Source organism: Lissotriton vulgaris, chromosome 8, assembly GCF_964263255.1.
Source record: "Lissotriton vulgaris chromosome 8, aLisVul1.2, whole genome shotgun sequence".
In the NCBI taxonomy this organism is placed as follows: domain Eukaryota; kingdom Metazoa; phylum Chordata; class Amphibia; order Caudata; family Salamandridae; genus Lissotriton; species Lissotriton vulgaris.
Window position 1 is genome coordinate 1,570,158,054 of NC_141696.1, and position 16,803 is coordinate 1,570,174,856.

General features: G+C 43.4%; 1 protein-coding gene across 3 annotated transcripts in view; it reads left to right on the forward strand.

Annotated features, from left to right (window-relative positions):
• The window catches only part of POPDC2 (popeye domain cAMP effector 2), a 52,055-nt gene that overhangs the window by 3,340 nt on the left and 31,912 nt on the right, over window positions 1-16,803 (forward strand). For all 3 annotated transcript variants that reach the window (XM_086935849.1, XM_086935848.1, XM_086935847.1), the window contains exon 2: window positions 11,314-11,422. In XM_086935849.1, the coding sequence (XP_086791975.1) occupies window positions 11,314-11,422 (109 nt within the window). The remainder of the gene's footprint in view (window positions 1-11,313; window positions 11,423-16,803) is intronic.

Genomic DNA, 16,803 nt, shown 5'->3' on the forward strand with positions numbered 1-16,803 from the left:
TTTTATCTAACTGGAACACATTTCACGACTGAGAGGCGGCGGGGGAGGAAAGAGGGGATTATCAGGCCACCGAAGAGAGCGAAAGTATGCAGTGACAGCCTGAGCAGAAAGAGGTGATTGACAGAAAGATGGGGGAGGGGCTGGAGCGGCAGAGAGCTCCCTGGAGTATGTGAGGTGAAGGACGTCTTAGGCACAGATAGATGTAATAGGTCAAAAGGAAGAATAACGGGACATGGCTTAAAATTGAGTTCAGCCGCCATCTCAGCACCCCACTCGAGTCAGATACGATAATGAAATGGGACGCAAGAGGATGGAGATGTTTTGTGCAAAACAGTTTTTCTAAGAGTTTTAATAAAATATACTTTGAACAAAGTTTTACGTGGCACTTACGGTAACAAATCCACAGGAGTCAGTGAAATGTAGCATTTCTGAAAATATCTTTCGTTGTTTATCGAGCACATTTTCCGAGCTGTGCCGCATCTATGGAATGAGGTATTAGTGACAAAGTAAACGGTTCAAGTAGTGCTCACTTTGAACTGAATTGCTCCTTTTGGCTAGTGGGTACACCTGCTGTTTTTAGCACTTAGAAACAGCAGGCTACTATTGCCGCAAAAATATTATTTTTAGTTCAATTATGAAACTACTTCTCATCTGTCTTAAATAAATACAGCATCACATGTCATGTGTATATATATATATATATATATATATATATATAAGAAGTAACTCCGTAACACCACCTCCGATCCAGCCAGACCGGCGAAGCAGGAGACAGACCACAGCTTTCAGGTAAATTGTTTATTTCCAGTTTTTTCTCAATCACCCAACCATGACGCGTTTCGGGCTTTGCAGCCCTTGTTCACATGCAAGGCATTTGTGCAACTAACAGTGCTTTTAAAGTGCTTACGTGCTCCGCCTCTGGCCCTCCTCCCCGGATGGTCATCTGACCACCAGGAAAGGGAAAACAGACTATCACATAGAATGTTTGACCCGAAACTTTTTCCAGCATAAATGCAAGTTTTTTTGAACACTTAGGTAGTTATGAGAAACAGTCATGTATATCTGGTTAAATCCAGTATTAATCACATAAACATAGAGTGCCTGAACCATCTCAATCCTGACATCAAACATTCACTTAGGTCAATATCATGATATGTCTAGACACCATTACCAGACAGAGTTAAGCTGTATCAGCTTGTTCAAGGCCTGACGGAACTCTTATAATAACAACCACAAAAAGCTAGGACAACCTTGCCTAGTGTGCAAAAGAGGCTAAAGATAAAGTGCAAGCTGCAAATGTTAAATAGATAATAGAATTCATATTATAAACCATCAGACAATGCATTATGAAAAATTAAACAATTACCCGTCATAAAATCAGGGGAATGTCATACATTATTTAAAAATGCAATTCTAAAATCTTTGATTTCATAATATTGATATTCTAAAAAACACAACAGACAGTGTATCTAAAAGTTAAATAGTGATAAAATGTGATAAAAATAGAGGGAAGATGAGAGGAACCATTGATCTAAAAAATGGTAGGAAGACGGCGCACAATAGAAAAATCGCACACAATTATGTAAATAATTCATATATATATACATAATAAAGTGCAAATGCGCATAGGTTATAGGAGTGACACTAATAGATAACAGGGATCCTGACTATCTATTAAATCTATGAAACATGGAGAGAGAATATACATATTTAACTAGTTACAGCCTGTTGCAATGAGCAACAGGGAACCTGACTACTCATTGGGAGAGAAGAGAAATGTAGGTGTTGTTGCCTGTCTAAGATTTGACAAAATCATATTACCTAGGGCTGACATGGAGAGGGGCAGCATTGATTTCAAATAGACACCACTAAGGAATTTCCGATGTAATTACAGAAAATTATAAAAATCCTCAGTGTTATTAAGGCCATTCGGCCATTTACTATCGAAATCTAAAATAAAACGTGTTTCGAGCTGTCGCAATAACAGCTCTCTGTTGCCTCCTCTCCGTAAGGGCAGTACTGATCCTATCACAAAGTATTTAAGACAATTAAGATCTTTATTATGCTTAGCGGCAAAATGGCGTGCGACAGGATAGGAGGGATCAGTATGCAGTATTGCCCTCAGATGTTGCAGAATTCTGACGTGCACCTGGGCTTTAGTGCTACCGATGTAATGTAGTCCACAGGTGCACGTCAGAACATAAACTGCAAAATCTGTTTTACAATCATAACAGCCCTTAATAGGAATCTCACAGGGACTGAATGGTGTACGATAGTGTGTTTTATTTTCACCAAATTTACAGGCCCTGCAGTGAGTACACTTCCTGAAACCAGGTTTGGCTTTTAACCAATTATCTTTTTGTTTTTGTTTTAGTTCAGGACTACTGATATCAAGAGAAATGCCCATAGTTCTGGCTCTGCGATAGGTAATTATAGGATACTTAGGTAATGTCGAGCTCAAAACATTGTCAGTTAAAATAATGGGCCAATTCTTTTGAATAATTCTCTTGATGGCATGTTCATCACTGCTATAGGCCGTAATAAATCTAGGGCAGGTATTGACATTAATCTCAGAACCAACAGGCAACTCAACATTGTCAGAATCAGACATTGCTAGTAAACTCTCTCTACTTCTTAACCTTGCTTTAGCCAAAGCTTGGTTAAAAATTTGATTGGAGTAACCCCGTTCTAGAAAGCGTACTCTTAGATCATTGACACAGTTGTTATAATCACATGTGGAGCTGCAGATACGCTTGATTCTTAAGATTTCACCAAGGGGGATACTATAAATAGTATGCTTAGGATGGAGACTTGAGGCGTGAAGGAGGGTATTGCCAGAGGTTGGTTTACGATACAGAGTCGATGTCAGCTGACTCCCTTCCACGTAAACCTTTACATCCAAAAATTCTATCTGACAGGCGCTGATATGTGAGGTAAAATGTAGGTTAAGTTGGTTAACATTAATTTCATTGATAAACATTTTAGCCTCCTCCTCACTTCCCTGCCACAGAATAAAAATGTCATCAATGTATCGTAGATACTTGATAATTTTTTCTTTTACCCAACTTGCATGTGTGGTGTGTAATATAAAAAAGCATTTGCAATGCAATAGGTCTCGCATTGAGGCAAGTTTAAGCTATGGGCATTGTAAATGACAATCGCTTTTATTTATGTTTTAAAAAACAAAAATAGGCATTGTTATTTACAATGCCAAAAGCTTAAACTTGCGGAAATGCGAGACCTATTGCATTGCAAATGCTTGTTCAGTTGTGTGTTGGAAAGGATGTCTCGAGAACCAATTGGATTAGCTTGATCGAAGAAAGGATTAGGAGACTGGGTGGGTGTGGAGAAAGTGGAGAGGTTAAGAGAGATTTGGCGATTGTGAGAGGCCATGGTTTGAGGGAAGGATTGATCAATTTCCGCAATTTTGTCAGTGAAGAAGTTGGCAATTTCCTCACATCTTTTGTTAGATGCCGTCGGTCAGGATGGGCAGATGAGGTTTGACTTTTGACAATGTTAAAGAGTTTGCTGGGCCTATTTTTAGCATGCTGCAGTAGGGAACGACAAGAGAGATGCCTTTTCTCTTAAAATGTGCCTATTTTAAGCTGATCTTGTAGATCTAAGGAGAGCTAAATGTGAAGGCGAGGGGTGTCGTCTCCAAGTTCTTTCTGCTAGTCATTGTTGAGCTCAGGATTGAACCAAGATTTAGATTGGATTGCTCTTTGTTGTTTTAGTTTAAGCGGTGCAACTTGGTCAAGGACATCGGTGATTGCCTTGTTAAAGTAGTCAGTAAGCTCGTTGCATTTTGGGAGTGCAGGAGAAGTTGCAGTTGAACTTGGATTATTGACTTGAGTTCAGTAGGAGGGGCGTGTTTGAGGTTTCTGGTCCACGTCTTAAGTTTATTATGACAAGAGTTACCTCAAATATCAGTTCCAACATTTTGCTATGAGTCTACCCATATGCTAAGAATTACGTGCATCAAGTCGGGGCCTTTGGCCAGGTGTGGCGGTGCATGTTCTGTGTCCCTGCCGCTGGGTATGACTGGGTTATCAGCTTTCTTAGTTAGACAGTTCAAGTCCCCACAACCAATGATGGTGTCTTAATAGAAGCATGTCAGGGCCTGCAGTTTGCTGTAGGTAACACCTCCCAACCATATGCGGTCAGTGCCCTTGTCCACAAGACAAGAATAACCTCCAGTATGACAGGCCAGCAGCACTGTTGAACGTATAACACACATACACTCACACACACATTCTCTCACACACACATTCTCACTATATCTCTTGCACTCTTTCGTACATTTGTACTATCCCACTCGCACACAGACACGCTGCCACGCACACAAACATTCTCACTATATCTCTTGCACTCTTTCGTACATTTGTACTATCCCACTCACACACAGACACGCTGCCACGCACACACACATTCTCACTATATCTCTTGCACTCTTTCGTACATTTGTACTATCACACTCGCACACAGACACGCTGCCACGCACACACACATTCTCACTATATCTCTTGCACTCTTTCGTACATTTGTACTATCACACTCGCACACAGACACGCTGCCACGCACAAACACATTCTCATTATATCTCTTGTACTCTTTCGTACATTTGTACTATCACACTCGCACACAGACACGCTGCCACGCACACACACATTCTCATTATATCTCTTGCACTCTTTCGTACCTTTGTACTCTGTCACACACACGCACACACACACACCCACTGCTACTCACATTTCCATCAGTCAATTTGCTTTTATTGAGTTAGAAAAGCTTGCCCCTATGCTTCTGCTGTACCTGCCTTTCATTTTAGTGAAGCTTAATAAAAACATATTCCCTATGCACTATTCGAAAATAATAATATATTGCCTTATCAATGTTTGTTACAAGTATGATGTGAACAAAAAGTGTACTTCCTTACAATAGCTGTACGGGGCTTATATTTCGTTTAACGTGTGGATCCAGCAGTTACAGAATTGGAAATTAACTAATCCACGTTCCAACATGTAATATCACAGCATCCAACTGATCTTATAAAATGATTGACTTCTGTGGCAACCATGGATTTCATCCAGGAACACGGTTTTTGAGACCCAACGTTCAATGTAAAAAAAAGTACACATGTCCCGTAATGAAGCATTCTGGTGAATGGAAAGCCAGGAATGCCTGAAGGTGTCACGCGAGTCTCGATCCGTCACGATACCCCAGAGCCCCAGCCTTACTCTCCCACCTCGCGCCAACTAACATTCTCAGTCCACGCACCCCTCTCGCACCAGCCTCGTTGTTGCAGATGGAATTATGTAGACATCTAGTACTCCGGAAAAAGCAGGTACTCTGTGGGTGCCTTTGTAGAAATATGTGTATGGTCATGAGAGTTGTGTCGTTTTTATAGGTGCAGAGTAAAAGGTGTGCTCATGTAAGTGCTGGGCGACGGCGAATAGTGTGAGTGAGTGAAGCATGAGTAAGTGCGAGTGTCGTATGAAAAATGCACTGATGTGTCAGGTGAGCTACATGAACAGGTGAGTGGTGTCCTTGTGTGAGCGCAGAGTAAGAGGATCAAGAATGGTGTGAGTGAAGTGTGATCGCTTAAAGTGACAAGTGAGTGGAGTGCCATATACGTGAAGGGTGAAGTATGCTCGTGTAAGTGCAGGGTAGGAGGAGGGTGATTGACGTGAGTGCACGGTGAACATGAAAGTGAAAGGTGAGTGGAGAGAATGAGGAGGGAGTAGTCTGAATGCAGGATGTATTCCCAGACACCTGGAGTAACTCAGCATGTTATTGACAGCTGGCGTTGGATTGCTGATATAAGTTAACCTGTAGGTATTCTGGCATCAATCACGGAAGGAGGGTGGGGGAAATAAATAATGTGCTGATCCTACAACAAACTTTCAGCCTCCGGATTAGGGTTTCCAGCTGATTGGATTTCTACCGGCACCACCGGTATTTTGGTGTCGCAGCCGGTACAAAAATAAGCAAAATCAACTAAAGCCGGTATTTTTAGAGAAGACATTTAAGATCTGTTTTGAAAATTCAGAAAGAGGCAGGGGTGCGAAGCTTTGGAGGTAGCGAGTTCCAAATTCATTGCCTGAGAAGGATGCGCCATAAATCTTTCCCTTTTGAAAGTTGGAGGTTTGAGCAGTAGATTTGGAGCATTTCATGAAGAGCTGTAGCCACCTGATAATTTGAGTTTATTAGCCAGGTAGCGAGGAGTGGAGGGGTGTATGGCTTTATGGGTGACGCAAGCAGTCTTATGCATTGCCTTAGCTTCAATGGGAAGCCAGCGGAGAGAAATCAGTATAGGCATAATATGGTTGTTTCTTCTAGCGCCATAGACAAAACGCGCCACTGAATGAAGGATGGATTTTAAAGGAGATAAGTGGGTTTTGGGGAGGCCTGCAAGGAGAAAATTACAGTAGTCCAGTCTGGAGAGTACCAAAGATTGAACCAGGGTTTTCAAGTCTTGTTTAGGAATGAACCTTGCCCCTGGAGTCAAACGTGCGGCCTGTAAAGCCACCCTGCTGTCTGCACACCGATGCCACATGGAATTACATTAAATGTGCATTGAATTGGACTCTTATTTTTTGTATCAACGAAAGAAGTAGCATACCTGGCAGCAAATAGGAGCTGCTGTCTTGTCTGGTATCAGCACTCACATGTTCTTTATAAAACCCTTGCATTCTTAACAAGCACTGGCAAAGCTAATAGGTCTCGCCTGTGCGAGAGCTAATGGCTTTGGCACTGTGTTTTTTCCAATATGTACAAGTGAGTGGCTGCTGCTCAGCATGGCAAAAAGTTAGTGGTGTGGAGTGGGGCAGGGTGGGGTGGGGTGAGGTAGATTGGAGTGGGGTAGAGTGGAGTAGAATAGATTGCCTTAGAGAGGAGTGGGAGTAGAGTGGGGTAGAATGGAGTGGGGTGGATTGGGGTAAATTGGAGTGGGGTGGTATTGGGTAGATTAGGGTAAATTAGAGTGGGGTAGATTGGAGTGGGGTGGAATGGGGTAGATAAGGGTAGATTAGAGTGCAGTAGATTGGAGTGGGGTGGAATGGGTTAGATTAGGGTAGATTAGAGTGGGGTAGATTGGGGTGGAGTGGAGTGGGGTAGATTTTTTTATTTTTTATTTGACGCAGTTTTATATTGTGAGTACTTGACCCCGAAGTTATTGGGTATCAGGGTGCTTTACATAGCACCAGTTGCATTACATGAGGACGCATTCATTTTTGTTAGGCACAGGGAGATTAAGTGATTTGTCCGGAATCACAGGATGTTCAGCGTCATTGCTGAGACTCAAACCCAGTTCCCCAGATTCAAGGTCGACCGCCCTAGCTGTTAGCCCAACTCCTCTCCCCACAGATTGGGAGTTTGAGGTAGATTGGAGTGGCGTGGGGTAGATTGGGATGGGATGGAGTTAGGTAGAGTGGGGTAGATTGGGGTAGACTGGAGTGGCGTGAAGTACATTGGAGTGGAGTAGATTAAAGAGGGATGATTGGGTGGTATGGATTGATGTGGGGTGAGTGGAGTGGGGTGGGATGTATTGGGGTAAATTGGGATAGATTGGGTAGACTGGAGTAGATTGGAGTGGAGTAGATAGGGGTATATTGGAGTGGTGTAAATTGGGTGGGGTAGATTGGGGAGGGGTAGATTGGGCGGAATGGGGTAGGGTAAATTGGAGTGGGTGAATTGGTGTGAAGTGGGATAGAATGGAGGGGAGTGGGGTAGATTTGAGTGGAGTGTGGTAGATTGGGGTGCGGTAGATAGGAGTGAAATGGAGTGGTGTAGATTTGGGTGGAGTGGAATGTGGTAAAGTGGAGTGAGGTAGATTGGAGTGGAGTGAGGTAGTTTGGGTGGTTTGGAGTATGGCAGATAGGAGTAGGGTAGATTATGGTAGATTGGAGTGGAGTAGATTGGGGTTGGAGTGGGTAGATTTGAGTGGAGTGTGGTAGATTGGAGTGGAGTTGCTAGGAGTGAAGTGGAGTGGAGTAGATTTGGGTAGAGTGGAATGTAGTAAAGTGGAGTGGGGTAGATTGGAGTAGAGTGGGGTAGTTGAGGTGGATTGGAGTACGGCAGATTGGAGTGGGTATAGATCGTGGTAGAGTTGACAGGTAGGTTGTGGTAGATTGAAGTGGGGTAGATTAAAGAGGGGATGAGTTTGATAGGTTGCAGTGGAGTTTGGAGTGGAATGGGTTAAATTGGAATATTGTGTGGGAAATTAGACTGGTGTAGATTGGAGAGGAATGGGGTGGATTGGAGTGGAGTCAGGTAGATTGGAGTGCGGTGGGTTGGATTAGGGTATATTGGAGTGTGGTGGATTGGGGTAAATTGGAGTGGGATAGATTGGAGTGCAGTGGGGTAGTCTGGGGTAGGTGGAGATGAGTGAGGTAGATTTTAGTGGAGTGCAGTAGATTTGAGTGGAGTGCAGTAGATTGGGGTATAGTGGGGCAGATTGGAGTGGGGTGGGGTGGGGTAAATGGGAGTACTGTGGCATTGAGGGGGTATATTGGAGATGGGTAGATAGATGTGGGGTAGATTTGAGTGGGGTGGGACAGAGTGGAGTAGATAGATGTGGGGTAGATTGGAGTGGGGTGGGGTAGAGTGAAGTAGATTGATGTGGGGTAGATTGGAGGGGGGTGGGGTAGATAGGAGTAGATTGATGTGGGGTAGATTGATGTGGGGTGGGTTAGGTTAACTTTCAGGGGAGTTGATTGTAGTGGAGTGGCTCATTCTCTTTTAACACAGCTCAAGGTAATCAATCCAACAGCTAGAACTCTTTCTCACCATGTACTCCACACAGAAATTGTAGCCGTGTAAATTAGAGATCCGTTTGGTAATCTTAGGAGCTGTTATATGTGACCGGCAGTGGCCTACAGGATCACCAACGACTTATGATATGAACATACCACATATGCTATACCCAATATGTATGTTCTGAAATGCTGATTACTAATCCTTCCAGGACCTAGGACCTGCCTACATCATGCATTGACAGAACTTCCACCAACTCTCTAGACACCTGTGCTCGTCCTTACTCGCCTTCGCACACACCCCCCACATCCGTAGCAGCCGGGGCCGCTCCTTCTCCTACATCGCTGCCAAGACCTCGAATGAACTTCCCCTCCAGCTCCGTTGCAGCCCCCTCGCTGGCAGACTTCTGACAGAGACTCAAGACCCGGCTCTTCGACAGAGACACTGCGCCTATATACCCATTGGGGTGACAGTGCTGAGCTTTACAAATGCTGATTGATTTATTAATTGATAATGGTAACGATGCACACTCAATGACAGAACACTACTCCTCTCTGTTTCGCTCAGAGCTTTAAGCTCAAAATAATATACGGCTTTCTTCCCATCTTACATTTTGCTCAACACCACCTCTCACAGTACCATTGAGAGTCAGTATGGTGCAATATATAGGGTCATATTTGGAACCCAGTGGTAACTGAGAATTTCTCTAGTTTCGTACAGTAGATCCCACTGGTCGAACCTCCTCCACCATAAGGATAGTATTGTCGAGGAAAATCAACTGGTTCTGGAGGATTGTTAGCCACCCCCAAACTCTGGCTCTCAGTATCAAATGATGGTAACAAAGGTACTTCATGCAGGTTTCTCTGTGTGATCAGATTCCCTTTGGCTCGCCTTTTGTGTCCTGTCATTGTCCTCAAGCTATTAACAAACTTTCAGTAGCATTAAATCAATCCTAGATATAATCAGAACTTCTCCTTGTCTGTAAGTAGCTCTATCCTCAGTATTATCTCTACTCACATGGTCTTAGGACATCTGACGCCCTTATCTAACTCATGTCTCACATTGGTCACACTCTCCATTTTCAAATGGGACTTAAGATTTTAACAGATTTCAAGCCTGTAATGCTCCAATCTCTTCAACACCATATGCGGCTGAGCATCATGTCTATACTCAGTAGTTCCATAAACCAATTTGCCATCTTGAAATCAGCTTGCACCCACCATTCCCTCAAGGATGCTTTGCATTGCTCTCTGAAAAAACGAAATGTAAATTTACCCAGGTCTATGTCAGCTAAAGTGATATTTGTTCTAACTTAGAGGCCCCAAACACCATCAGATAAGATGTAACATGACAGGATGAAGGGTGCGGCCAAATATGGCCAGATACCTTTGTGTCTGATCCTGGTTGATGTCAGCACATGTTAAGCTCATAGGATCAGGAACTCTCTCCTCGCCCAGATGAGTCAAGCTCTTTCACTCCTGCTCTACTTGTTTGAGCTAAAGACCTTTCTCATGGCGCAACATGTCAATAAAGTGTAAGCCTCTGAGCAAAAAGCCCCAGCTGTCCTTCCTGCATTCCAATTCTGATTGCCCTCTTCTCAATTCTTTTGTACCTCTCATCTGCACCACTTCTGTACAGTGCTCTGTTGTTTTGTGGGTATGTTTGCACTGTGTAAGTCCCTACAAATATAAAAAGACATGTATTTTCCTTAAATGACTCAAATCGATACATATTCTCAACCCGCCATCAAACTTGCGTATGAACACTATGGTCAGTAGCCACTCAAATGTCTCATTGGGTTTAATCACTACTTCGGTCACTCTTTCACATAATTTGTTTCCTATTTCAATCGGTTTCTCACACTAAGTGGTATATGACACTCCCTATGCGCAGTCTGACAAGCTCCCCTCCTCAGATTGATCTTACGAAATACTTTAGCTACCCTAATCTACCATGTTGTGCTTTCAGTATGTGACCTAGGTATATACATAATTCTCGTGTAGATTAACTGAATATGTGTCAAGTAAATGTTAAAAATCTGGCATCGCTCCAGCCTTCATGGAACTACATTGGACACCACTGCTCTAGAATAAATTCAGTTTTAATTCTCGTGTGTATGTAGATACTGCTGCTTTGACCAATCAAAACTTGGAGACAGGTAGCTGCATAAGACATTCAGTGTAAGCAACCTACTGACTTTGGAGACAGCATAAGACATTCAGTGTAAGCAACCTACTGACTTTGGAGACTGCATAAAACATTCAGTGTAAGCAACCTACTCACTTTGGAGTCTGCATAAAACATTCAGTGTAAGAAACCTACTTACTTTGTACTTGTGCACACCATGCCATGAAAGGCACATGATGTACCCGAGGATGCCAGCACACAAATGCAGCATATGACAGAGCTTAGTAGCATTTTTCAAAACTAACAACTTTGAAAGTTCACAGTTTTCTTGATGTGCTGGTTTGTCAATGCTGAGGGAGTTATAAACATACCCAATAGTGATAAGCATATTCTTTCTACTCATTAATGCACCATCTCCTCCTTCTCTGGCAGGATCCGTGTGAGTCTAGATGGACAGTTCCTGCACTACATCTTCCCCTACCAGTTCCTGGACTCACCGGAGTGGGAGTCCCTGAGGCCCACCGAAGAAGGCACATTCCAGGTGATTCAACAACAAAATAATTAATTTTTGTGTGTGTTCTGCCTTCATGGACCAATGGGTGGAGAGGAAGAAGAGGGTTTACGGGGAAGGAAAGAGATGTGGGAGGCAGGTTGAGAGGAGAGACTTACTTTAGCAGATTTATTTGGAGGTACAGTCCCATGCATTTCAATATTTTCAGTAATACTTCTCTAAAATATTTTCTACATATTTTCTACAAGAACACTATCAGACATAAGTCCCTTTCAGTTGTAGGACGTTCATAATCTTGAGACCTCTGTGTCTGGAACCGCTTGCAGTCCACCGCAGACCTCCCTGGCATGGCTCAGATGCTGACACACTCTCCATTGAAAGGTACAGGATCTGGCCAGGCTCGGGCACCCCACAGAATCCAGACCCCTACTTATTGGGCTCTGGCAGTGAGTGGCTGTGCCACAGGTTGGATCCAGATTTCAACACTGCAGACCTTTCTAGCCTGGCTAACTGCTTAACCTTTAAAAAACATAACTGCAGAGGAATAATGCTGCCAAGTCTTGATTCAACCTCATGCCTCTTTATTTCATCACCATTCACTTTGTCTCTTTCTCTCGTGAACACCAAGGCTGCCAATTCTTGACCCAACCTCACAACTCTTTATTTCATCACCCTTCGCTTTCTGTCTCTTTCACTCATGCCTTCCTAGGCTGCCTAGTATTAATTCAACCTCACGCCTCTTTATTTCATCACCTTACGCTTTCTGTCTCTTTCTCTCGTGAACACCAAGGCTGCCACGTCTTGACTCAACCTCACAACTCTTATTTCATCACCATTCGCTTTCTGTCTCTTTCTCTCGTGAACACCAAGGCTGCCACGTCTTGACTCAACCTCACAACTCTTTATTTCATCACCCTACGCTTTCTGTCTCTTTCTCTCGTGAATACCAAGGCTGCCTAGTATTAATTCAACCTCACAACTCTTTATTTCATCACCCCATGCTTTCTGTCTCTTTCTCTCATGCATACCTTGGCTGCCTAGTCTTAATAAACGTCACGCCTCTTCATTTCATCACCATACGCTTTCTGTCTTTTTCTCTCATGAATACCAAGGCTGCCAAGTCTTGACTCAACCTCACAACTCTTTATTTCATCACCCTACACTTTCTGTATTTTTCTCTCATGAATACCAAGGCTGCCTAGTCTTGATTCCACCTCACAACTCTTTATTTAATCACCCATCGCTTTCTGTCTCTTTCTCTCATGCCTTCCTAGGCTGCCTAGTATTAATTCAACCACACGCTTCTTTATTTCATCACCATACACTTTCTGTCTCTTTTTCCCATTAATCCCAAGGCTGCCTAGAATTGATTTCACTTCATGGCGATTTCTTCCACTGCCCTACACTGCCTCAATAACTCTCTCTTTCATCTCTCCTTTCTCCCCTTGACGCTGTCTTTGTTTTCTTTTTATTCCTCCTCTTCCTCCCCTTTCTGACTGGGTCAAAGTCTAAAGATAAAGAGGCGGCTTGGGACCCAAAATGAAGTGTCATAGCCCAAACATTTTATCAAATCCTGGCTGGTTCCTTATCCCGAAAGAAACAACATGGCCACCTTCTTCTTCCTAGGCAATGTCCTAGGAATGGAATCCGTCATGGTCATATATGTTTACATAAACCAATACATCAGTGATAAGAAAATATCATTTTTTTTTAAATTTTAGATCTCCTGTATTAAAGATCTACACTAGACTCACATTTTAGCGCTTCTCCCCTGAGTTTGCAGCAGACCCCGCCCCAGTTAAAGCCTCCTTTAGAGGTGAAGTGCGGGTGCAGCTTCTAGAACAGTGGAAAGGGTTTCACTTACATGCACTTTGGGTGAAGACTTTTCAATATGAATGAAAATATTTGAAAAGCCTTGAAATCCTATGTAAATACCACTAAAATCGAAAAATAATTGTTTGAAATACTTGAAGTTAAAACAACGAGTACTGCGTGTTTTTATTCCCATTATGTCACTAACATATCTGACCCCTTGCTAGACCTGTTGATAAAAATGTAGGGACTTATAGCAGGCCCCTTGCACCGCGTTTTCTATAACGCAAACTAGACCTGAAGATATCTGGTATCCGAGCGCTTTACATAGCACCATTTACATTACACAAGGACACATTCTTTTTTGGTAGGTACGGGGGGAATAAGTGATTTGCCCAGAATCACAGGATGTTGAATGATGTTGCTGAGACTCGAACCCGGTTCGCCAGCTTCGAAGTCGACCGCTCTAGCCGTAAGCGGGGGGAAAAGTGACGTACCGACGGCGCAAGGGGTTTGTAAATGAGGCCGCAGTTTATACCCAATATCTTGCCTAGAAAACACAAAGAGCATATAGTGTGGGATGTTCATGACAGAGGTTGCTGAAAGGACCATTGCACATGGGGGGGCGCTGTTCACCCCCTCATACCATTGGTCCATTCCACTGGCCCCTGATGCCAGAACAGGTATCACGGTTCCTGGGTGGGGGGGGGGGTTGGCAGCGGGGGAGAGGGGGGGGGGTGTTTAGTCTCCTCCCCTTTTTGCACCCACTGGCCACTAACATAAAAAGAGATCATCTCCTATGCTGATGACACCCAACTGATTCTCTCACTCACCAATGACCCGAACACCGCCAAAACCAACCTACATGAAGGAATGAAAAAAGTAGCCGAGTGGATTAAGCACAGCCGTCTGAAACTGAACTCAGATAAAACAGAAGTCCTTATCCTAGGTACCTCCCCCTCCGCCTGGGACGACTCTTGGTGGCCAGAGGCCCTTGGAAAAGCACCCATCCCGACGGACCACGCACGGAACCTGGGCGTCATCCTGGACTCCTCACTCTCAATGAACAGACAAGTCAACGCCGTTTCATCATCTTGCTTCAACATTCTTCGCATGCTCAAAAAAACATTTCGTTGGATCCCAACCGAAACTAGAAAAACGGTCACCCACGCACTGGTCACGAGCCGCCTGGACTACGGAAACACCCTATACGCCGGTACCACCGCAAAACTCCAGAAAAAACTCCAACGCATCCAGAACGCTTCAGCCAGACTCATACTAGACATCCCGCGTAAAGACCACATTTCCGGTCACCTGAAAAACCTCCACTGGCTCCCCGTCAATAAGAGGATTACATTCCGCCTCCTAACCCACGCACACAAAGCACTTTACGAACTTGGACCCGAATGCCTCAACACACGACTTTCCTTCTACACCCCTTCCCGCCAGCTACGATCCTCCAACCAAGCCTTTGCTACTGTACCTCGCATCAACAAAACCACCATGGGAGGAAGATCCTTCTCCTACCTGGCAGCTAAAACCTGGAACTCCCTTCCCACTCACCTTCGCCTCACTCAGAACCACCTAGCATTCAGAAAGCAACTTAAAACTTGGATATTCGACAAATAATTCCCCTCCCTTCTTCAAGCGCCTTGAGACCCTCTGTGTATGTAGCGCGCTATATAAATTATTTGACTTGACTTGACTTGACTTGACAGACCCACTGGCAGTGGCGGGAAGACAGAGGCTGGGGCTGGGGTGGAGAGCAGCACAAAAGCGAACAGAAAAGGAGATCCGAATGTGAGCTGCCTCTGTTAAGTACCTGTGAAGAGAAAGCAAGCTGTGTGCTTTTGTTTCCCTCTGTGGCATTTACATTTCAATGTAAGGTTCCAGGCGCCCCCAGTCAGCGTATACAAACAAAAGGGGGCCGGATGCCCCCTTAACTTCGGCCCAGCTGGAGGTGAAATGAAAAAAGGCTCCCTCGCCGCCTGCTTGTTGCTGCTGGGGATGGAAAGCAGGCACCGTGCAGGCGCTGCTGATCGTGTCCCGGTGTCTGAAAATGACACCGGGGCAAGTTACCCATATTTCTGTGGGTCCCAACTTATTGGCACCCCTAAAGGTCTGAAAAGTTTCTAACCTTTGCAAAAGTTTGCCTGCCAGTGAACGTTCATACAAAGGCAGTTCATATTTGAAATTCACAAACTTTTTGGAGACACCATTGTCCAAATAAAAGTGGCTTTTTGCTGGATTTTCTTCACAAAACAACTTTACAGCGTAAATTGTTTCGCTCTTATATTTTCAAAACATTTACAAACTGTGTGAACTTTTTGAACAAAATGTGTGACGTTTGCAGATGAAACATTTTGCAGCTTCACACATTAATATCCGCAACATGGCATTATCACATTGAAAAAATTAAGCCAAAGGAAATTCCCTGGACTGTGTACTAATTGCTCTCTATCTTCATACATATATATCACTCAAACATTACCATGATCATACAGTATCAAACCAACACGAAAATATGACGTTTACAATCTTTATACTTTTATTAAAATCTTTGTATCCAAGGTTAAAAAACAGACCTATGTCTGTGGTACATAAAATCAATTTGTTATACACTTTTATGAATATGTACATGTGCAAATTAAAAAATGAAAAAGTACATTGATATAAGAAGAAAAGGCAAAGAACGGTCATAAGAGTTACACCAAATATATGCTACTAAGTTACACAGAACAACCCCTTTCCCACCGTAGGTAGAACTTTTTCCCTATTCTTATTTAGGCATGACCCAGTATCCTCTTGTAGATATAATATACAAGTATACAAATGGTAGTAGAGATCACAGTAACCACAATCCAGGTGTATCTGTTCTCTGTTTGGGATCTGGCTGGGTTCTATTTTCTAATGCGTCGACGCGTTTCGGTGTTTACAACTGATATGTATACACCTTCATCAGGACTGCTGTATACGTGGGGTTCATCAATTTTGTATATCTTTTTTTCTAGGAAAGTATATCCTTTATTTCGGTTGGTATCCCCCGTAATGATATGACAGGTGGAGCTACCTTAGTTTAATTCTTCAGGATGTCACTAGTTAACTTTTCAGACCAAAGGTGAGAATCCTGTTTTGCATTTCTCTCAGACAGTTGTATGTTTCTCGTTTATAGGTGCTTTTCTTATGTTAGGCAGATTTTCTTATTTGCCGCTGACGGGAAAGACGAGGTAGACGCGAGAATCAACCGATACTCTGAACATATCCGGTTCATTGGCACGCAGAAAGAAAACGCCATACCTCGACGCTACGAGTTTTAACATAACCAAGAAACAAATTTACCCAGATCGAGATAGCGCAGGAAAGAAACCCAAATAAGAAAATCTGCCTAACATAAGAAAAGCACCTATAAACGATAAACATACAACTGTCTGAGAGAAATGCAAAACAGGATTCTCACCTTTGTTCTGAAAAGATAACTAGTGACGTCCTGAAGAATTAAACTAAGGTAGCTCCACCTGTCATATGATTACGGGGGATACCAACCGAAATAAAGGATATACTTTCCTAGAAAAAAAGATATACAAAATTGATGAACCCCA